This window comes from Gossypium hirsutum, chromosome A08 (assembly GCF_007990345.1).
Source record: "Gossypium hirsutum isolate 1008001.06 chromosome A08, Gossypium_hirsutum_v2.1, whole genome shotgun sequence".
NCBI classification, from domain to species: Eukaryota; Viridiplantae; Streptophyta; class Magnoliopsida; order Malvales; family Malvaceae; genus Gossypium; species Gossypium hirsutum.
This window is the reverse complement of record NC_053431.1, coordinates 13979237-14004375: the sequence shown is the minus strand read 5'-3', so window position 1 is coordinate 14004375 and position 25139 is coordinate 13979237. Positions and strand designations below refer to the sequence as shown.

Sequence of the window (25139 nt, the reverse complement as noted above, 5' to 3'; positions counted from 1 at the left end):
ACTAACACGGGATTGTTTCGGTTGTGGATCTACCGAGAATTTTGTTAAAGATTGCCCGAAAAATAAAATATTGTACCAGTTACATCAGAGAGGTCTGAATCTGCTTCTAGAGGCCGAAGATTGGGCCGAACTGGTTTGGTTATCAGAGGAGGAGCTAGAAGAGGAAGTGATATTGCCACCTAGCAATCAGAAGCTAGAGCACCAGCCCTTGCATATGTTATGCGGACTAGTGAAGAGGGTGATGCTCATGATGTGGTGACAGGTATGTTTTTATTGCATTCAGAACCTGTTTATCTTTTAATAGATCCGGGATCTTCACATTTATATGTTAATACAAAACTGGTTGAGTCGAGAAATTAAAATCTGAGCTGTCTAAAGTATCAATAACAGTGTCTAGTCCATTGGGGCAAACGGTGCTAGTGGATCAAGTGCGTAGGAGATGTCCACGAGTGATACAAGAAAAAATTTTCTCTATTGATTTGTTGATAATGCCATTTGGTGACTATGATATGATTTTGGGAATGGATTGGTTATCTAAGCACGGGGTGATTTTAGATTGTTGTAAAAAGAAGTTTACTATTCAGAGTGAAAATAGAGATAAATTGAAGTTAATGGTATTCGAACCAGTGGGTTGGCTCGTATTATTTCAGCAACTCATGCTAATAAACTTCTTCATTAGGGTTGTGCAGCTTTCTTGGCTTTATGTTATTAATTCAGATTCAGTTGAAATTCAGTGCAATAAAATCTGGACTGTATGTGAATTTCCTGATGTATTTCCTGAAGAATAAGGATTACCACCAGGTCGGGAGGTTGAATTTGGAATTGAAGTTTATCCTGGTATAGCTCCAATATCAATACCTCCATACCATGTATCACCTACAGAGTTGAAAGAATTGAAAGTACAGTTACAGGATTTACTGCACCGAGGATTTATTCGTCCGAGTACTTCAGCTTGGTGAGCTCCAGTATTATTTGTTAAAAAGAAAGATGGTTCGATGCGGTTGTGTATTGATTATTGAAAATTGAATAAGGTGATGATAAAAATAAATACCCGTTACCTCGTATTGATGATCTGTTTGATCAGTTGAAAGCAACTTCTGTGTTTTCAAAGATTGATTTGAGATCGGGTTACTACCAGCTAAAAGTAAAGGAAAGTGATGTACCAAAGACAACATTTCGAACACAGTATGTACATTATGAATTTTTAGTTATGCCTTTCGGACTGACTAATGCCCTAGCTGCTTTTATGGATCTTATGAATCGGATTTTTGAACCGTACTTGGATCAGTTTGTAGTGGTTTTCATTGATGATATTTTGGTTTATTCAAAGTCTGAATCTGAACATGAACAACATATTTGAGTTTTTTTGTAAATATTATGGGAGAAACATTTGTATGGAAAGCTTAGCAAATATGAGTTTTGGTTATCAAAGGTTGTATTTTTGGGACTTGTGGTATCGACAGATGGAATTAGAGTTGATCTGAAGAAGATTGAAGCTATTGTTCAGTGGAAAGCACCGAAAAATGTATCAGAGGTACGTAGCTTCTTGGGATTAACTGGTTATTATCGAAGATTTGTAAATGAATTTTCAAAGATAGCCTTGCCGATGACAAATTTATTGCAAAAGAATGTTCCATTTGTTTGGGATGATCAGTGTAAGGAAAGTTTTGAGAAATTAAAGCAAATGTTGACTGCGGCACTGGTTTTGACTTTATTAGAGTCAGGAAAAGATTTTATTGTATACAGTTATGCTTCTTTGAATGGTCTTGGATGTGTTTTGATGCAAGACGGAAAGTGATAGCTTATGCATTTCGAAATTTGAAACTGCATGAACGAAATTATTCGACACATGATTGGGAGTTAGCTGCTGTGATTTTTGCACTGAAGATTTGGAGACATTACTTATATGTTGAGAAATGTTATATTCATATTGATCATAAAAGTCTCAAGTATCTTTTATCATAAAAAGGAGTTAAATTTGAGACAACGTCGGTGGATAGAGCTTCTAAAGGATTATGATTGTGTAATTGATTATCATCCGGGAAAGACAAATGTTGTAGCTGATGCATTAAGTAGAAAAGTAGCAATTGAATTACGAGCGATGTTTGCACAGCTCAGTATCAATGATGATGGAAGTTTGTTAGTTAAATTGAGAATCCAACCAGTGATGTTCGATCAGATCAGGTCAGCACAGTTAGAAGATGATAAGTTAATGAAGAAAAGAAAAATGGTTCAAAATGGCATGTTAGAAAATTTCAGTATTGATGAACATGATTGTTTGAGATTTCGTAATCGGATTTGTGTTCCAGCTATTTTAGAATTGAAAGAGTTAATACTTCAGGAAGTGATAAACCGTAATTTATACATATTTTTATCCCATGCTTATCACATTTATAGATGATTTCTCCTTAGATTTGGTGAATTCGGTGCTCCTAATCCTTTAATTTCATGTTTTATACTTAGGTGAGCATATGAGAATAAAAAGAGTGAGAAACAGGCCAAAAAAGGAGAAAATAGACCAACATGAGAAATCAACTCGGCCTGGACTTCCTCACACGTGTAGTCCACACGGCTGTGTCCATTTGGAAGAATCGAAGCACGACTTACACGGGTAGACCACACGTCGATGCCTATTTAATAGCCTTGACCACGGTCTGAAGCAATCGCACACGGGCGTGTCACACAGGCGTGTCCTTGTCGAGCCCAAGTATAGTCCTATTCAGAAAAGACCACTTTTGAGGGCTCTTAGGCATTCTAAAGCCTATTTAAATACCTGAGGAGGCACTAGAAAAGGCAACACGGAGTAGGAGGCAAGGAATTACTCAAAGAAATCCGATTGATCCATCTCAGAAGCCAGATTCTTCATCAAGACTGAAGATCTCCCTTCAATTTCCTTTAGGAGTTTTAGGTTTTCTTTATGTTTTGTTATCTTTACTCTTTTGAGATGTTTTCTTTCATAATTATGAACTAAACCCCCTAAATACCTAAGAGGAATGAAACCTAAGATGGATCTTGTTATTATTATCTGAATTGCATGATAAATATTTGACTTTTTCATAATTATGTGCTCTTAATTCTTTTTTTAGTATTCCAGGATATTGATTCAAGTTAATGCGCTTATTCAGAGAAGCAGAAGTCCCTATCTAAGTGTAAATTTGTCGTAATTAAGCGAAGTTGATTGCACGCCTAGAGATAGGGTGACAATATTTTGTTGGATTAGGGGGAAACCTAATTAGGGAGTCCATAGATCGAGTTAATGCAACACTAGGGTGTTAATTAGAAAGAGATTTTAATTAATTAACCTAGGGTTAGACGTTATTAGTCTCGAGAGAGATAATAATATAACTTAAGGATTTCTACGGATCAAGTTAAATGAATAAATTGTCTGATTCAGAGTTAAATAATAAGTGAAGTCTAGGTGGATTTTTCCTTGGGTATTGCCTTAATCAATCGAGTTTTCCCAAAAGCTTTTCCTCAATTTTCTCTCTGTGCACCCTTAGTTTAATTAATTAGTTTAGATAAACAAATCCCTTAATTTTTAGGCTAGATAATAAAAAGAAAGTAATTACTAGTACTCTTGGTTCCTTTGGGTTCAAGCTATACTACTGTTCGATAGGTACACTTGCCTTCATCGTGATAATAGTTAGTTTCAGGAGCAATTAATTATAAATTTTTAAAACCTATCACGAATATCACGTATCAAGAAGCACATGATAGCCCTTTTGCAATGCATCCGGGAGGAAAAAAAATGTACCGTAATCTGTGAGAATCATATTGATGGCCAGGTATGAAAAATGATATAGTTGAATATGTGGCTAAATGTTTAACTTGTCAACGAGTTAAGGCAGAGCATCAGGTTCCTACTGGATTACTTCAGCCTATTAACATTCCTGAATGGAAATGAGACTGTATTATGATGGATTTTGTGACAGGGTTTCCATCGCCAACAAGTAACAAAAATGCTATTTGGGTGATTGTTGACCGACTTAGAAAATTAGCTCGTTTCATAGCAGTCAAAACTGATTAGTCACTTCAAAAACTTGCTGAAGTTTATATTCGGGAAATTGTGAAATTGCATGGTATACCTGTATCGATAATTTCTGATCGCGATCCACGGATCACATCGAGATTTTAGAGGCAGTTGCATGAATCTCTTAGTACTCGACTCAGCTTTAGTACAGCTTTTCATCCAGAGACTGACGGGCAATCCGAATGGGTTATTTAAATTTTAGAAGATATGCTCCGAGCTTGTGTCATTGACTTTAAATCTGGTTGGGAACGTTATTTACCGTTGGCTGAATTTGTGTATAATAATAGTTTCCAATCGAGTATTCAGATGGCTCCGTATGAAGCTTTATATTGTCGCAGATATAAATCACTTGTTTGTTGGTTGGAGTTGAATGAAAGAAAGATAATTGGGCCAAAATTGATTCAAGAAACAGAAGACACTGTTAAGAAGATTCGAGATAGACTGAAGGCGACTTTCGACAGACTGAAATCATACGCAGACTTAAAATGATGGGAGGTTGAGTATTCTGCTGGAGATAAATTATTTCTTAAATTTTTCACCTTAGAAGACAAGATTGAGATTTGGTTGAAAGGGAAAATTGTGTCCTCGTTTTATTGGGCCGTATGAGATTGTAGAAAGAGTTGGGCTAGTTGCTTATCGTTTACCTTTGCCTCGGGAATTACAAAGGATTCATGATGTTTTTCATGTATCAATGCTCAGAAGATATAGATCAGATCCCTCTCATGTTATTTCAATAGAGGACATTGAAATTTGACCTGATTTATCGTATGAAGAAGAACTAGTTAAGATATTAGCCCGAGAAGTGAAAGAGTTTGCATAATAAATGGGTTCCATTAGTGAAAGTGTTATGGTGATCGCGTGATTTCGTGATAGGTTTTAAATGTTTATAATTAATCATTATTGAAACTAACTATTATCGCGATGTAGGCAAGTGTACCTATCGAACAGTAGTATAGTTTTAGCAAGACTAGATTGTCGAACCCAAAGGAACTAAAAGTGCTAGTAATGACTGTCTTTTTATTATCTAGCCTAAGAATAAAGAGGTTTTATTTTAACTAACTAATTAACTAATCTAAGAATTCACAGAGAATGGAATTGGGGAATTACTTTTGGAAAACGATTGAATTAAGACAATACCTAAGGAAAAATCCACCTAGACTTTACTTATTATTCTAGCTCCGAATCGGACGATTTATTCATTCAACTTGTTCCGTAGAGATCCTTAAGTTATGTTATTATCCCTATTCAAGACTAATAACGTCTAATCCCTAGATTGAATAATTGAGACTTTTCTCTAATTAACACCCTAGGGTTGCATTAACTCGATCTATGGATCCCCTTATTAGACTTCACCCTAATCCGGCAAAATCTTATCACCCTATGTCTAGGTGTGCAATCAAATCCGCTTGATTATGACAAATGTACTCTTAGACAGGGTCTATTCCTCCTCTGAATAAGAGCTTTTCTTGAATCAGTATCCTTGGATATCAAAACAAGAATTAAGAACACATAATTAAGAACAAGTTAAATATTTATCATACAATTCAGAAAATAATAACAAGATTCGTCTTAGGTTTCATCCCCCTTAGGTATTTAGGGGATTTAGTTCATAACTAAAAAGGAAAACATCTCAGAAGAATAACAAATACAAAACATAAAGAAAACTCAAAACTCCTGAAGGGAAATTGAGGGGAGATCTTCAGTCTTGATGATGAATCTGTATTCTGAGATGGAACAATCAGCTTTCTTCGAGTAATTCCTTCCTCCCTCTCGGTGCCCCATTTTCTTCCTCGTCTAGGGTGTATTTATAGGTTTTGGAATGCCTAAGAGCCCTCAAAATTAGCCTTTTCCGAATTGGACTCAACTTGGGCTTGGTAGGGACACGCCCGTGTGCGATTACTTCAGGCTGTGCTCTAGCCTGTCAAATTGACATTGCCACGTGGTCTGCCCGTGTGAGGAGGTCCAGGCCGTGTTGATTTCGTACTTTGGCCCATTTTCTCCGTTTTTGGCCCGTTTCTCGTTCCTTCCGCTCTCCTAAGTATAAAACATGAAATTAAAGCATTAGGAGCATCAAATTCACCAATTCTAATGGGAAATCATCCATAAAATGCGTTAAACATGGGGTAAAAATATGTATAAATTATAGTTTATCAAATACCCCCACACTTAAGCATTTACTTATCCTTAAGCAAAATTCTCAACTCATAATCAAAATAAATTCTTCTCAACTTATAATTTCTATCGATAATATCTCAAAATAATCCACAGGTAATCATACATTGAGAATTCAACTAAAAGAACATCAAAGTTTCAAACACTCCAAGTTGAGCATTTTATTCTAAAAACATAGGTGTCTCCCCTCGTCTAGGTAATTACCTTGTATTCAAAATGTCACAGAGTTTTACATCCTCACTAAAGATTCACTCAAATCACTCGAGGTGTTTAAGGACAATAAATGAAACAGTCAATAGTCAATAATGAAAAGTCATTACCATAGGCTTGCATGAAAATCAAATCTCCACCACTATAAATTGAGATGATACATCAATCAAAAGGTCTTTAGAGGGTTGTAATGAGGCTTGGATAGGGGGTGTGGTCACAAGCTGAAAGAAAGGGTTAGAATCGAGATTGAGTTGAAATAGGGATCAAATTAATTTAGGGGATTTCAACAATAATAGGTTAAGGGTTAATATTAATGGTAATACAAGAAATGGCTTGTTAGCTCAACAGGGTGTACTAAGGGTTAATCTTGGATGTAGGCTTTTTATGGAATGAGTGGGTTAATCCTAAGTGCCTTTCTCATTTTGTCATATCAAATCAAATGGTGTGGTCTTGACATGCATAATCAAGCAAGTTCTAGAATAACAATTCAATACTGACGCACTCAAAGCAATAATAAAAGTGAGCATGAAAGAATTAATAGATGCTCAAAAGGCTCAAAAATATCACAAAAATTATGGCTTTTTGATGTTTAAAACTTGTGAATTCCAACTCAAAGTAATACCTAAACTTTGGGGAAACAACCTAAAATTTTAAATTCTTAAAAATCAACTTATCATGCTCGATTCTCTAATGTCTTAAGGTTTAAACAATCAATGCATAAATGCCTATGTTTTAATTCAAGATATATCAATCAACATCATAAATCAATCAAAATTTATTCTAAACATGATATGAGAGATTTACAAGAGAACAAAGCGATATTCAGGGATTTTTCGAATAATAAAATGATTACCCGCCCACACTTAAGATGTACATTGCCCTCAATGTACAAAGATACATATATAGAAAAATATAAGATCATAAGATAGGGATAGAATTGAAACTTCCTGAATGTTTGAATGAATAAATTCCCTAGTTTGGAGTTATAGAGGTGGAGGAAGATACTCCGGTGGTGGTAGAGGTTGGGTACCACAAGTGCTACGCCAGAAGAATATTATATCTCGTTATTGAGTAGGGCATGGCAGTCGTGAAGAACCTTTTCCAATGGATTTTGAAGTTCTTAAGTGATTGTGAGCGTTAGAGCTCTTTATAACTATGATAAAAGCAGGAAATGTTTAGGGGATATTAGGAAGAATAATTACTCATAAAGAAATAGCCGAGATTAAAAGTAATTAATAAAATCTAATATATAAGATAATAAAAAAAAGGAAATAATATTTAAATGTTAAAAGTGAAATTAATAAAAACTTAAAAAAATAAAAATAAAAGTAGAAAGAAAAATAAAAATAAAGATAAAATTGAATTAAACATCATCATCGTCGGATGGTTCATGAGGTGGTGGCGGCGATGAGATGCGGAAGTGCTGACAGATCTACTTGAGAGTAGCATCAATGTTGTCAAATCTTTGAAAATACTACTGCTCGAATCAGTTGAGGCGCTCAGATATGTCAACATATGAAGCTGTCGCATGAACTGGACAATGAGAGCGTGGTGGCTGGGAAGGTGGGTCCTCGTGCCCGGGAGGGACATTATCAGCAATGTCCTCTGGAGCCTCCTCTTCAGTACATTGGGCGAGACGATATTGGGGAGGGTAGGTTCCTCGGCGCCTCTCGATCATCCTTATGCTAAGCATGCTCGAGATGCCTTGTGGAGACATCTGGCTGATGAGGGTAAGGGATGATTCTTGGGCCGCGTTGTTGAGGAGTTCGAAGTGTCGCGCCAGTCGAGTCACGTAGGGGCCAATGGAGATGACCCCCTCCGGTGTCGCTGACGTGCCCGTGCAACATGCACCATAAGTAGTAGACATCATGACACCAGTGCTTTCTCTCCGTCCTGTCAGAGTGTGAGATAAAATATAATGTAAGTACCTCAAGGATGGAGGGAGAGATGATGCCTTGGAACGATTGGGGTCGTAGTTGGCTGAATGTGGGACAAGGGTGCTCCAGCACTTCGAGGGAGAATAATGGATGTGACGGTTTAGGGTGTCGAGATCGTTCTCTTCTTGGAACTCCTCTGTGTAAAGGCCCAATGGTGAACCAAACTCTGGAACGCTCAACTGGCGGACTAGATTGCCAAGTCAAAATTGGACTGTGCCGGGATCATCATGGTTGGTCATAACAGTCTGGAGATGGAATGTCGAACACAATTCCATCATGAGTTCGAGATATGTCGGCTTAACGATCTCGAAGAAGAGGTTCCATGGGTCGGTGGTGAGAAGTGCTTGAATTGCATCAGCCAATTGAACTTGTTCTACAGTAGCCCAGTCGATGCAGCGGCCCACAGTTAAAGGTCGGGCCCAGAGTATTTGGAATAGTTTTTCTTGGGGCCCGATGGGAAGCTTCAGAAAAGGGTGATGAACTTCCGCGGTAGGACCCGAGGAAGATAACGCTCCCTTCCTTTTCTTTGAAGTAGGGACAACGACCTTTTTACCACGTGAAGATGACATGGTACCTGCAAATAGAATCATTAAGTCGTCTTGATGAGTGGTCAAAGTAAAACGAAGACAAATTTTAAATAAAAATCATAATTTCAGCCATAACTCTTAACACTTAACAATTTTAATTAAAGTAATCATACTTTTGTGGCATTACATAATAGTAGCATGAATAACTATTTTTTTTTGCAAAGAATATTGTATGGATGAACAAAAATGTCAACACAAAAGGCATGAGAAATCATGAATATTTACGTAAACTAGTCAAATGGAGTAGAGAAATCACGTAATGAGTAAGAATTTTAACATGAGAAAGATAATAAGTATTTTAGATATAACATTTGTATGATAAAAATAAGAAAGGAACATGAAAAATTTCATATTATTATGATAAATAGCCCTAGAAATCAGTAAGAATAAACGAGAAAAGAGTGAACCAACGTTAGAAAGAAGAGAATGGGTGTCAAAAATGGAGTTGGAGGCGGCGCACGGGCGTGGCGAGGAAGGCGTGTGGACTTGCAGCGGCTAGGGTTAGGGTTTTTAGGTGAAGAAGACAATGAATAGTGCAGCCGATTTATAGATTTTAGGGCACACGGCCAGGTAACACGCCCGTGTTCTCCAATTCAGCCCGTGTGATTCGCGAATTTTGAATTTGGGCGCGTCTGACATTTAGTACCCGCCCGTGTTCCTTGGGCGTGTGGGTGCACACAGTCTTGTTGGACGGCTGTGTATGGCGTTGTTCGCTTCTCCCACGCCCGTGTATGTAGATCCACGCCCGTGTCAATCTAACAGGTTCAGCCATGGGTGCTAGACACGGGCGTGTCACACGCCCGTCCTATTTTAACAGGTTCACCCCTGGTTCTTCCACACGGGCGTGTCACACGCCCGTGTTGTTTTGGTAGGTTTGACCATGGCCATGTCGTACGGCCGTGGTGTTTTATCATAGCCCGTGTTTGGGAAAATCGTTGCCCTATTTTCATACGGCCCTAAGCACTTGGCCGTGTCTCTGTGGAAAACCTATATTCAAGAGCTCCGTTAGTAAGTTAGGTGTTGAAGACTAAATTTTAAAGAAGTTAATACAGTTAGTGCTCGGGTTGCCTCCCAAGAAGCGCTTATTTATAGTCTAAGCTCAACTTACCCCTCCGTTGAATGATCATGGTGGTTTGAGGAGTTTATACTCCTCATTCCTAATATCAATCTCATCAAAATAAGGTTTTAAACGGGTGTTGTTTATCTTAAAAGTGCCGTACTTGGGATAACTCACCTCGGCTGTACCGAATGGGAAAATGATGAGTACCGTAAGAGAGATTTCTTTATTCGGTGTGGTAGTGACGATGTGGGGATCTGCGGCATCTAATAAGACTCTATCTCCAACCTTAAGTTGATTTGGAAAGGTATTGAGCTCGTCCTGGCGTAGTTTTGGTCTATCGTGTGTTCTCGGTTTATGCGTCTGCCATTCATCTAGCTCCTCGATTTGTAACCTTCGATCTTCATGAACAGGTCCTCTACTATTGCTTGAGAATGAATCATGTGCTTCTTTCAGACTCATTTCCTACAAAGTAGGTTGTACCATATTGTCAGTTTTAGTAGAATGGGTTAAACGATCACCTTTAGTTTTTGATGTGTTGCCAGAATTGCGAGCTTGAAGAGTGATTGTTTTGTCTCCCACACGGAGTGTGAGTTCACCTGTGCCATCATCAATAATCGTTTTAGCAGTTGCTAAAAAGGGCCTTCCTAGAATTAAAGGAGTGTTGCTGTCCTCTTCTATGTCTAGAACAATGAAGTCAACGGGAAATATAAATTTATCTATTTTAACTAGTACATCTTCAATAATACCCCTAGGAAATCTTATAGTTTTATCTACTAATTGAATGCTCATCCTAGTTTGTTTAGGTTTCCCAAGACCTAGTTGCTTAAACATTTTGAAAGGCATGACATTGATACTAGCCCGTAAATCAACTAATGCATTATTAACATCTAAACTACCAATTAAGCAAGGAATCATAAAACTCCCTGGATCTTTTAGTTTGTTGGGTAGTTTATTTTGGAGAATAGCTGAGCAAACTGCGTTTAGCTCCATATGCGACACCTCGTCCAACTTCTACTTATTTGCTAAAAGCTCCTTTAAAAATTTCATTGCGTTTGGCATCTGCGATAGGGCTTTTTATAAACGGTAAGTTAATATGTAATATTTTTAAAAGTTTAAGGAATTTACCAAATTTTTCATCTGAGCGGTCTTTCCTTGTCATGTTGGGGTATGGCACATGAGGTTTATATTCGACATTCACTGATTTGTTTTTATTATGACCTACCTCATATTGACCTTTGCTTACCACAGTGTCTTGCCTCGGTTCTGGCTCAGGCTCAACGACTCCTTCTTTATCTTGAATATTAATTGCGTTGAGCTGTTCCCTTGGGTTGGGTTCAGTATTACTTTGCAAGTTACCTTGTGGTCGTTCGGAGATTCGTTTAGAAAGCTGGTCTATCTGAGTTTCGAGCCCTTAGATTGACGCTTGTTGATTTTTAAGTGCTGTCTCGGTGTTCTAGAAACGGGTTTCTGACACCAAGATAAACTTTGTGAGCATCTCTTTAAGGTTCGGCTTCTTTTCCTGTTGATAGGGTGGTTGTTGAAAACCCGGAGGATGTTGTGGTTTTTGATGTCCTTGACCGCCCCACGAGAAATTGGGATGGTTCCTCCAACCTGCATTATAAGTGTTACTATATGGGTTAAATTGGGATCGAGAGTTATTGTTACCCATATATTGGACTTATTCCTCCTCGATGCTAGGGTTGAAGGGTTGATACTCTGTGCATGCTCCTCCTCCATTCGTCTCGCACCTCATTACTGGATGTACCTGGTTTGACAACATAGTAACCGAATCGACGTTATAAACGCCTGCTGTTTTAGTTGGTTTTGTCCTCATGACTTGCAACTGATTGTTATTCAGTGACATCTCCTCTATAAATTCATGAGCATCTTCAGGTGTTTTATTATTGATGGTTCTACCAGCAGCTGCGTCAACCATTTGTCAAGTCGAAGGATTCAGGCCATTATGGAATGTTTGAACCTGAAGCCAAAGCGGTAACCCATGGTGAGGGCACCTTCTCAGTAAGTCCTTGTATCTTTCCCATGCATCGTAAAGAGTTTCTAAGTCCATCTGCACAAATGAAGAGATATCATTACATAATTTAACCGTTTTAGCCGGCGGAAAATATTTTAGTAAAAATTTTTCGGTCATTTGTTTCCAAGTTGTAATTGACCCTCATGGTAACGAGTTCAAACACTGTCCAGCTTTGTTCTTCAACGAAAAAGGGAATAACTGAAGATGAATGGCATCATCAGAAACATCATTAATTTTAAATGTATTACATAGTTCCAAAAAGTTTGCTACATGAGTGTTGGGATCCTCATCCTGCAAACCATCAAACTGAACAAAATGTTGTATCATTTGAATTGTGTTAGGTTTCAGTTTGAAAGTATTTGCAACTACAGTAGGTCTAACTATGCTTGATTCAGTTCATGTTAAAGAAGGTTTAACATAATCATACATAGTGCGTGGAGTAGGATTTTGATTAACCGCAATTATATGAGGTAGCTGATTGTCTTGGTTTTCAGCCATCTCTTCGGTTGAGGGTTGAGTATCGTCCTCTTGCTCGTTCTCTGTGTATCTTAAGCTTCACCTTATTTCTATTTGGTTTCTACGAACTGTGTGATTGATTTCTTCATCAAAAAGTAGTGGTCCTGACGGGTTTTTTTAGTCATAAACTATAAAAACCTGCCAAGAGAAAGAAAAAGTAAATTAATAAATAATAAAAAATAAAATTAAATTGCAAGAAAAATAAATGGCTAAAATAATAAAAATTGAGCGTTCCTAATATCTTAGTTCCTTGGCAACGGCACCAAAAACTTGATCGCGTGATTTCATGATAGGTTTTAAATCTTTATAATTAATCGTTCTTGAAACTAACTATTATCGCGATGTAGGCAAGTGTACCTATAGAACAGTAGTATAGTTTTAGCAAGACCGAATTGTCGAACCCAAAGGAACTAAAAGTACTAGTAATGACCGTCTTTTTATTATCTAGCCTAAGAATAAAGAGGTTTTGTTTTAACTAACTAATTAACTAATCTAAGAATTCACAGAGAATGGAATTGGGGAATTACTTTTGGAAAACGATTGAATTAAGACAATACCTAAGGAAAAATCCACCTAGACTTTACTTGTTATTCTGGCTCCGAATCGGACGATTTATTCATTCAACTTGTTCCGTAGAGATCCTTAAGTTATGTTATTATCCCTATTCAAGACTAATAACGTCTAATCCCTAGATTGAATAATTGAGACTTTTCTCTAATTAACACCCTAGGGTTGCATTAACTCGATCTATGGATCCCTTTATTAGGTTTCACCCTAATCCGGCAAAATCTTATCACCCTATGTCTAGGCGCGCAATCAAATCCTCTTAATTATGACAAATGTACTCTTAGATAGGGTCTATTCCTCCTTTGAATAAGAACTTATCTTGAATTAGTATCCTTGGATATCAAAACAAGAATTAAGAACACATAATTAAGAACAAGTTAAATATTTATCATACAATTCAGAAAATAATAACAAGATTCGTCTTAGTTTTCATCCCTCTTAGGTATTTAGGGGATTTAGTTCATAACTAAAAAGAAAAACATCTCAGAAGAATAACGAATACAAAACATAAAGAAAACCCAAAACTCCTGAAGGGAAATTGAGGAGAGATCTTCAGTCTTGATGATGAATCCGGCTTCTGAGATGGAACAATCGGCTTTCTTCGAGTAATTCCTTCCTTCCTCTCAGTGCCCCATTTTCTTCCTCCTCTAGGGTGTATTTATAGGTTTTGGAATGCCTAAGAGCCCTCAAAATTAGCTTTTTCTGAATTGGACTCAACTTGGGCTCGGCAAGGACACGCCCGTGTGCGATTACTTCAAGCCGTGCTCTAGCCTACCAAATTGACATGGCCGTGTGGTCTGCCCGTGTGAGGAGGTGCAGGCTGTGTTGATTTCGTACTTTGGCCCATTTTCTCTGTTTTTGGCCTGTTTCTCGTTCCTTTCGCTCTCCTATGCTCTCCTAAGTATAAAACATGAAATTAAAACATTAGGAGCATCGAATTCACCAATTCTACTGGGAGATCATCCATAAAATGCATTAAACATGGGGTAAAAATATGTATAAATTACAGTTTATCATATGGCAAAGTCATAGTGTTGAAGAAGCGACTTGGGAACCGGAAGAAATTATGAGATCTCAGTACCCCTACCTCTTTTCAGGTAAATTTTGAGGACGAAATTTATTAAGGGGGAGAATTGTAACGACTTGAAATTTATGGTTATCGAAAAAGTGAATTTTCGTGTCACCGTTTTCATAAAACGAAGTTGTAAATATTTATTAAAAATATTTACGAAGTTAGTTTTGTGGTTAATTAGATTTTAATTAGGTGAATTAGTTTGAATTAAGGTTAAGTAGGTATAAGGATTAAATGGAATTAAGTGTGAAAGCTTAATTATAGAATCAAGAAATGAAAGACTAAATAAATAAATAAACCAAATCATGACAATTGTGTGGTAAAAATAAAATACACGTGTAATAAATATTATACATACATTTGTAATACATATATGTTTTTACTTATTAATTAAGAAATAATAATTATTAAGTTATATATTTATATAATAAAATATAAAAAGAAACAAAAGAAATAGAATAGCAAAAACAAAACAGAGGAAGGAAAGAAAGAAAGAAAAAGGGAAAGAAAAAAAAGGAGAAATTAGGGTTTTGAGGTTTCAAGCTTAAGTGGTAAGTCAATTTAGTCCATGTTCTTGTAATTTTGTTGTTTTTGGAATTCTAGAACAAAATACTACTTGATTTATGTGGAAAATTTGAAAGTTAGTTGATTTTTAGATGTGGTTTATATTGAATTAATTGAATAATTAGGGTTTGAATTGATAGAATTTTAAGTTAGAATTGAGAAAAGAATTGAATTGTAAAACAAATCATAAGTTTTAAATAGTAGGGACTAAATTGAAAGAAATTTGAAATTTGAGTTTTATGGTGAAATTAGGGTGTTGAAATTTGTAACACCCCTAACTCGTATTCGTCACCAGATTAGGGTTAGGATGCATTACCGAACCATACACAGCTTAAGAGAATCAAACGTTACTATTCATGTTTAAGTTAATACAAACTCAATTATACAAATCATATGTACATTTCCTTTATAACATTCAAATAATTGAATTATAACATATGATACTACATAACAAATTCCATGCGCATACTTTAAGTCACTTAGACACATATATCAAATACATGCTAATATATCTATTTAATTTAATAAATATCAAACATATCGTTTAAAGAACTCTACATTTGCGCATGTTAAAAACCAAACATTCCATTACACACCAATTAATGTCCAAACACATATGCAACCTTAATATCATTACTATATGGCCGAACATAACTTTAATGCAATATATATATAATACACATTTTAGAATACTACTATGAACGATTAAATGAGTACATAATACAACCCATTGTACATTCCATTCGCATGATAATTATCATACATAATTAACATTTACATAACCAAGTACACATGTTCATACCGTTGGTAAATACACTTATTTTATTTATGACTAACCGATTACAAGCATTAACTTAACATTTCTTTTTACTATACAAATGGTCATAATTTCAATCATCAAACATATTTACACAAGAATCATACTAATCCATCACATTAAATATGCCATAAAAACACTTCTAAAATATTTTAGTAACACAGTCGAATATACAATTTGCTTATCATTACCCCTTTACCAAATCATATAACAACATCACAAATATATATACTTTATATTAAGCTTGTTAACTTGAACTATTCATAATACATATCATACATTGCTAATATGCCAACATTAAACCACAACCGAAATATATATATATATATATGTCCATCAACTATGTTTACCTCGTTTAAGCTAAATCATAAAGTTCAACTAAAACAAAACATATCAATTGACAAGCTTACCATAATAAATGATATGAGCCATACATATCATTACTTTAAACCGTAAGCATATACCAAGTACACCACATATATATGACATGCATTTTACTTAACTAATATATTACATATTATAACTCAAGAAGCATCCATCATTTACCCTATTATCGAAACACATGACCAAGCACTATAACATATATATATACAAATGCCGAATCATAAATCAAAAGTAACATAACAAGCATAATTCATACTTATGTACATACCATGGCCGATTTAATCAAACCACATCCAAATTCACCAACCATCATCAATACATATAACACATATAAACTTGACTAAAGTTTTATATACTCTCATAGCATATTAGCCATTTTCGCATGGCTTAATATATATACAACTTCAAGCTTAACCATATATATCCTAGCTTATACATGCCATAGGTTCAAGTTTAAACTTATAAAATACCAAAAGTGGTCGATAGTGTGATGGACTTTGCTGACGATCCCCGAGCTTGTAACAAATCTCCAAAATCTATAAAACAGAGGTAAACATAGACACACACAGTAAGCTATCATAGCTTAGTAAGTCATAAGCAAATAAACAAATCAATGACATAATTTGTAACACCCTACACCCGTACCCTACGCTAGGACGGAATACGAGGCGTTACCTACCTTGAACACATGCATTCCTACGTTTCTGAATCATCAAGACCTGGTCAAATTTAAAACTTTGTCTAAACTTCTTCAATATGGCCTACAAGACTCCAAACATTCATTTAAAAACCAATCGGGACCAATTGGGGTCCTTCAACAAACTTTGAAAAATAACACTAGACATAGGGGCACATGCACGTGTGGGAGGGGCAACACGCCCGTGTGACCAATTCGACATGGTCGTGCTATTGGCTCGTGTGGCTCACACAGCCTAAGCATACAGCGACACGCTTGTGTCCTTTACCCATGTGGAATTAATTTCAATTTTGAACCTACAAGGGTTTTCACACGGCCATGACACTCCCCTGCGCAAAAACCTGGACATTCTATTTTTGACGTAAGCAATTCTTAAGGGTCACACGGCCAAGTCACACGCCCGTGTGTTAGGCCGTGTCCTTCACACGGCTGAGCCATACGACCGTGTGTTTGCCTGTGTGTTTACTACCATGCATACTGACTTGCAAATTTTACCTGCAGAGGACACACGGTCGGATCGCACACCTGTGGGGCATACTGTGTGTCACACACGGCCTAGACACATGGGCGTGGGCAAAATAAGGCTATCTACCAAGCCTCTTTATCACCCTTACTCTCATAACCTACACAAAATCAATCAACACCAATACAAGAATGATCCACATAACTAAAATAGCCACATTAGACAACATTTCACATATGTAATATACTCATCCATGAAAATAACATCTTTTATGTATATATAACAAAATGAATATTAGCCCTCATTCAAGGTTTTATGCAAAATAAAGGATTTTAACCCAAGCCAACACATTTGGCCAATTCTCAATGACACAAAACATTAAAGCCTAAGCCCTATACATGCCATACTCAAAACAAGTAATCTAACTATACCAAGTGCTTCGGCTGATAGTGTGATCGTTGGCTCCAACGTCCATTGGTCATCGAGCTATTTAGGCGACACTATAAGAAAATGGAAAGAAATAGTGTAAACATAAAGCTTAGTAAGTTGCATGAAAATAAACAACAACTACTTATCATAAGGCAATATGCTCATAATCTTTCATAGGTTATTAATGAATACCATAAGTAGACGTAAATACAACTTACTCGTCACCATCCATTACAACTTGTATTGCATACATTGAACTCATATCTCATACATTTCAATTAGGTACCTGTACCACTTATCACATGGTCATAACTCTTCTCTTTTTGATATAAATCATAAACTTTTTTGTTGAACCATTTGGAATTCTACCGGATACTCAATAGCCCTAACATGGGTTAGGATGCCGACGCCATGTCCCAGACATGGTCTTACACTGGCTCTCATCTATCAGTGTCGATGCCATGTCTCAGATAGGTCTTACACTGACACACGACAAGCTGACGCCATGTCCCAGATAGGTCTTACATTAGCTTGTCTATCGCGAGGCTGATGCATGTCCCAGACATGTCTTACACTAGCTCCTGTCTCAATGCTGATGCATGTCCCAGACATGGCTTACACTAGCTTAAATATCTCGACGCCGATGCATGTCCCAGACATGTCTTACACTGGCTCTCATATTGTGGCCGATGCATGTCCCAGACATGTTTTACACTAGCACACAATCACCCAATATCAAGGTATCAATATCCAAGTTTATTCCAAATGTTCAATGAAAGTCTCTACTATACTAATCCTTCAACATGTATTCTCATATTCAAAATTAAAACAATTTATGCCATATCAATTCAATTGCAGATAATAAAGATATAGTTGCATTATTAACATACAACTTACCTTAGTAATCAAAATGTAGGCGACGAGTCAGTCTTAATCCGCTAGCTTTGCTTTTCCCCGGTTTAGGCCCAGATTTTGTAATTCTTGATCTATAATGATAAAAATTAACAAATTTAATCACTCTATCAATCTAGGTACTCAAAAATTTAAAATTGGGTAAAATGACCATTTTGCCCCTAGACTCTTGCAAAATGACCATTTTACCCTTAGACCCGAAAATTGATGTTTATCACACTTTCTCATTAACCAAGGCTAGCCGAATAGTTTTCATGCTAGAGGCAGCCTACAATTCTCATTATTTCACACATTTATCACTTATTTTACAACTTATGCAAAATGGTCCTTAGTTAGGGTTTCCATGAAAACTACTTCACAAAAGTTGTTTATTTCAGAACTATAACTCATATTCTTCCATAAAATTTCAGAAATAAACATGTCTACTATCATGGAAAGACCCTATACTTTCAACCATTTTGCAAAATAGTCCCTTTATTAGAAAGCTCATGCTACACGGACCTCAAAAGTACAAAAATATTCAAGAAAAACCCTCAAATCACTTACTTGCAAAGGCTTTTAATTGCTAAAAATTTTCAAGCTTCCATGGCCATTTTCTTGGAGATAAATCGAGAAGAAAGAGAGAGATGAAAAAAAAAGACAACTTTTACTATTTGTTTTATTTTATTCAATTTCAACACTTAATTTCACCAAATTTTGACTTTTGACCACCTTTGTCTCCTATGGCCGACCATGCTATTCTAAAGGGTCTAATTGCCCTTTAAAGACCTCAAATTTAGGTTCTCTAGCTATTTGACACCTTTAGCTATCAAAATAGGACTTTTGCACTTTATGCGATTTAGTCCTTTTTCGTAATTAAGCTCATAAACGCTAAAATTACTTCACCAAATTTTTCATGCACTAATATAAACATGTTAAAATATTAAAATAATAATAAAATTCTTTTTTTGACCTCATATTAATGGTCTCGAAACCACTGTTCCGACTAGGCCCAAAATCAGCCTGTTACATAATCAACTCATTTTAACCAAACTAAATTATACTATTATAATCACATTAAATCTCAAACTTACAATTACATGTGTAACATATACTTTCACATATAAACTTATTCATGGCCGAATGTATATATATATTAACAAAGTATTTTTCAATTTCAAAGCCAAAAATTTCATTATATAACCAAGTACAATTACACTCATATATATATACTCATGAATCAAAAAATAACATCACATACATATTCATAGCATATAGCCGAATATACTACACAAATGTATATATGTTTACATTAGTAACTTGTATAATTTGCATCACATATCAAATAGCCAACTTATCTTATTTTCAAATAGGTAATCAACTAACTCATACTTGATCATTTTAGCTCGTTTTACACATTCAATCACAACTTATCATTGCCTGTTGAACCATTCGGAATTGAATAGGATACTCGGATAATCACACATATCGTACAATGCCAATGTCCCAGACGTGGTGTTACATGCTATTACATATCGATGCCACTGTCCTAGATAGGGTTTTACATGAATCAAATACGATGTCGATGTCCCAGACATGGTCTTACACGTAATCACATATCGATGCCAATGTCCCAGATGTGGTCTTACACGAGAACACATATAAGAAATCCTATGTCATGACATATGTATCCTAGCTATTCCTAAGGTTTGTACGGGGCTTTCGGACGTCGTAACTCGATCGAATCGAACTTGTACACATAGTTCCCAAGTAAATACACATTCGGCTATCATATATACAAGCTCATAAAATTTAAATCAGCATTTTACATTCACATATATTCAAAATTTACAGCATTTATTTGCTTATAAACTTACCTCGGACAACGAGAATCGGAACAAGACAGCTAATCGACAACTTTGGTTTTCCCCCGATCCAAATTCGATTTCTTTGGTTCTTGATCTAAAGATATTCAAATTAAACTCATTCAAACATATTTTCACTCATTTTTGTACAAAAATGGGCAAATTACCATTTTACCCTTGACATTTCACACTTTTTACAATTTAGTCCAAATTACACAAAACACAAAACATGCAAAATTTGCACACACCATGCTTAGGCCAAATGTTCCTTGTGTTCATACAAGTCCATACATTTCATTTATTTCACATTTTAGTCCCTCAATTTATTATTTTTGCAATTTAGTCCTAATTACTCAAAATCATCAAAAATTCCAATGCAAAACATGTTAATCCAAAACATATCTTTCATATTTCATCAACTAACATCACAAAGCTCAAATATTCATCAATGGCATAACTCAAAATATTCATCAAAATAAAAAATTCAAGCATGGGCTTTGTACATTAACTGCAACAATCTCAAAAACGTGAAAAATATAAAAAATCAAGCTAAAACTCACCTTGAATCAAGCTTGCTAATGGCTGAATACCCTAAGCTTTTGTTCTTTTTTTTTGTTGTCCGGTCATGAGAGAAAATATGAACAATGCCTTTTAATTTTTAATGTTTTATTATAACATATATTATTACACACATTACATTTTTAACCTTTAACTTAAAATATAAAACCATTATAACATAAAGTTACATCTGTCCATCCTATATATTTATGGTATCATTTAAACTTAAATACCTCATGCTATAAAGACAGCATCAATTCTGCCCCTTTCACATTTAACTATCAAATTTTCATTTTACGCGATTAAGCCCTTTTTATTAAATCGGGCACTCAAACGACAAAATTCAATCACAAAAATTTCACAGATATAAATTGACACATAATAAACATAGAAAATAATTTTAAAATATTTTTCTGACTCGAATTCGTGATCCCAAAACCACCATTCGAAATAGGGTCTAAATCGAGCAAGTACAAAATTTGATTAAAGTGGAAATTAAATTGAGATATGGAATTGGTTTTGTAAGAAAAGAAGTTAGTTAAATTTTAGGACTAAATTGGAATTTAGGTAAAAGTTTGTATAAATTGAAATATTTAATATGAAATTGTAATGTATTGATAAATTTTAATTGTTTTAATTTCCGTAGCTAACGTTGTGCTGGAGACATCGGCTAAGAAGGGGAAAGAGAAAATTAACGAGGAGTGACTCAGAAAAATACGATTTGTATTTCTATAATCCAAATTTGATAATTATTTATTGTATTTGTCATTTAATAGGTAAGGTAAGTGAAATTGAATTAATTGTGTATTATTTGCTATTATATTGATATTGAATTGAATTGTCTTGTGAAACATGAGAATGATTGAAATGTGTGTTGAATTGGAATCAATTGAAACTGATATCATTGGGAAATTGAAATGTGAATTGAAAACCCTATTAACAATTTCGGGCTAAGTCGGATATAATTGGCATGCCATAGGATTGATTGAGTAAGCGATTCTTCGACCTTGAGTCGATGAGGCACCATGTGTGTCGTATTGTTACTTCGGATAATTTCGATGAGGTACTGAGTACCGTATTATTTATACTTTGGCATAGCTGATGAGGCACTCAGTACTGTACTGGTGTGTTCTGGTTGGATCCGTGTATCCGTCCGAGTCCGAGTTGCGTTAATAGGGGTTTGTGAATGAATTAATCAATTGATTGATATTGAAAGACATTGATTATGAATTGGAATGAGTATTGAAATGGAATATGTAATTGAAATGCATGGAATTGTATGAACCATGGGTTCATGAAATGGATATTGATATTGAAATCACATTGAATATCTTATTGTGAATTGCTATTAAATAACAAATAAATGATTGAAAAAAAAGATATGATAATTGGAAGTGTATTGAAAACTATAATTATGAAATTTGATTGTTGTTGAATAGTTTTTGTTTTGTGTAATTATATGTTTAAATATTATAAATTTATTTGGATTATAGAAATACCATTGAGTGTTATACTCAGTGTACAGTTTGTTTCCATGCGCAGGTTAGGTTAAAGTTCACACGTTGAATCAGCATCTAGAACCAATTCTGAACTCAAGTGGTGAAGTACATTTTCTTTTTGGTAAATGGTATGTACCTAGGTTGTTATATGTAAGTCATGTGGAGAAATAGTTGTATATAATGATACAAATGATACTAGCTGGTTTTATGTCTAAGTTTATGAGTTTTGTTGAAATTATAAATGGTATATTTTGGTATAAAGATTGAATTGGCTTAAATGATGTTATATTGGATTGTTTTGATTTAAATTTAAGAAATAACTATGTGAATACATTGTTTAAGTCATTAGCTTTATCAGGTATTTGAATGTATTTTGAATTGGTTGAAAAATTGGGTATTGAATTGCTTGTCGTGTAAAATTTGTAGGGTTGGTATACTTGACATAAAATGGCTCATTTTGAGTCCACATGGCCTGGCACACAGGCGTGTGGCCAGACCGTGTGAGACACATGGCTTACACATGGGCGTGTGGATAGGCTGTGTGTCCCTTGTACCTTAAAAATGCAAAATAGAGTGCTCAGGAAATTGTATACGGGTAGAGACATGGCATGTGTCTCGACCGTGTTAGGCACACGGGCTTTACACACGAGCGTGTGGCCTAAGTTAGAGAGTTACACAGGGTAGGACACAGTCTGAAGCATGAGCGTGTTTAAGGTCACACGGGCGTGTCCTTGAACCACATAGGCTTGTGAGCCTTGCACCTAGGAAAAATTTTGAAATTTCGTGAAAAATTGTCTAAGTTTTTGGTTAAGTCCCGATTAGTTCCGAACACGTGTTTTGGGCCTTGAGAGCTCATTAAAGGAACATTGTGATTAGATTATAATGTATATGTTAAACATATATGTGATTTCCTGTTTTTGTTTTTAACTGTCTGGTAATGCCTCGTAACCCTGTTCCGGCGACGGATAAGGGTTAACGGGTGTTACATGCACATTATGTACGGGTTTGTTAGCGATGTGGAGATCATGTTATGCCACTCGAGATCCAACATTTTTTGTGAATCATCGAGTATTCATTGTCTTTTTAAAGAGCTTGGTGTGGCGGAGGGTGTATTTGCATATTTATATGCATTTGTCGCCTATGGGCTTAGCTTTAGTGCTTGGTTTGGTGTAGTTTTGCTTATATGAGCTATTTTGATGTGGTGTAGTTCACTCGCGTATCCAAGTCCATTTTAACTAGGGTTTCATTGGTCTAAATTATAAAATTGAATCATGAAATTGGTAAATGAAAATGATTCGAATTTCATAAGCTATAAAGGTAGGTGGTTATAATTGTGTTGACGTGGACTAGTATCCTAGTGAATGTATGTGAGATTGTAATGATCTTATATGAATTGGTACAATTTGATGATATTTGGTTATGTTTCTAATATTGACACAAATGAATACCTATGTTTCTTATGCTCACTATGTTGTAACATTATGTGCCTTGTTTTGATATGATTTGATATTACAAGTGTTACATGCAAAATACGATTATGGAATGCATGTGAAATACCATGCAAAACGGTTTATACGAGCTTGGAGGGCTGATATGGTAATAAGCAAATCAATATATTCAATATAGAAATGAATAATGATATATATGATTTGTATGATTTGAAATGGAAGTATATGTTGTAACACCCCTTACTCGTACTCGACGCCGGAACAGGGTACGAGGCATTACCAGATTTAAACATAAGCAAACATACAAAACCGAGATGTAAATTTCCATCCAAATTTAAAACTTTTCATTTACATTTAAATCGTCCCTAAAACGAGCCTATGAGGCCCAAAACATGCATTGGAAGCAGTTTGGGACTAAACCGAGAACTTTGGAAAATTTCACAACACTTAGAAAATTTTTCATGTTTTAAGAGCCACACGCCCGTGTGGGCAGGCCGTGTGGTCACATACGCTTGTTTCCCTAACCCGTGTAACTCTCTATTTGTCACCTATGAATAAATTGAAGTCACACGGTGAAGTCGATTTAATTTTTATAATTTTTCATAAAATAGCACACGCCCGTGCCTGAGGCCGTGTCATCTACACGGCTAAGACACACACCCGTGTCTCTGCCCGTGTGCCCAATTCTGAGCATTCTGTTTTGAAACAATTAAGGTGCAGGGGACACACGGCCAGAACACACGCTTATGGGGCAAGCCGTGTGTCACACACGGCCTAGACACATGCTCGTGTGTCTACCCATGTGGAAAAAAATAAGGCTATTTACCAAGCCAGTTTGTCACCCTTCCATGCACACACCTACACAACAAAACATAACACCAATCCAAGCAATTATGTTCAACAAATTCAGCCACAATCAAGACACCCACACATCATTCACATGCTACCATTTACCACATACAAACATCACGTACTTATCAACTTCAATCATGCAAACTTCTACATCCATGAAAACATCATCACATGCATGTTTATATATATACTTAAACCAATATTAGCCAACACCATATGGCCACTTACAAAATAAATTATCAACCAATATAGGCCAACACATTAGGCTAATTCAATTATGACACATAACAAAATGACCAAGTCCCTATACATGCCATAACTCAGAATATTGAAATCATTGGTACCAAAATATTAAGTTGATAGTGTAACTAGATCTCCGACAATCTCTGATCCTTGAGCTGGCTTGATGACACTTAGTACAAAAATAGTAGGAAATGGACCTAATCGTCAAATACTTTGTTTTTCTCCCGATCTAGGTCCAAACCTTGT

The 25139-nt window shown here is 35.7% G+C and overlaps 1 protein-coding gene and 1 non-coding gene across 2 annotated transcripts; both read left to right on the top strand.

Annotated features, from left to right (window-relative positions):
* The first annotated feature begins 219 nt into the window (after positions 1-219).
* Positions 220-1798, top strand: LOC107891272 (uncharacterized mitochondrial protein AtMg00860-like). Its single transcript, XM_016816046.1, has 2 exons — positions 220-262; positions 1464-1798. The coding sequence occupies exons 1-2, from the start codon at positions 220-222 to the stop codon at positions 1796-1798; spliced, it is 378 nt and encodes a 125-aa protein (XP_016671535.1).
* Positions 1799-11990: 10192 nt separating this feature from the next.
* On the top strand, positions 11991-12097 carry LOC121205190 (small nucleolar RNA R71). Its single transcript, XR_005900275.1, has one exon. It is a non-coding gene; the product is annotated as a small nucleolar RNA R71 (small nucleolar RNA).
* The last annotated feature ends 13042 nt before the right edge of the window (positions 12098-25139 follow it).

Bases quoted from the DNA above. Each gene is read 5' to 3' on its own strand.
- LOC107891272 (XM_016816046.1), top strand. From the start codon at position 220: ATGCGGACTAGTGAAGAGGGTGATGCTCATGATGTGGTGACAG. The intron at 263-1,463 runs GTATGTTTTTAT...TGGTATCGACAG, and splicing joins TGCTCATGATGTGGTGACAG to ATGGAATTAGAGTTGATCTG.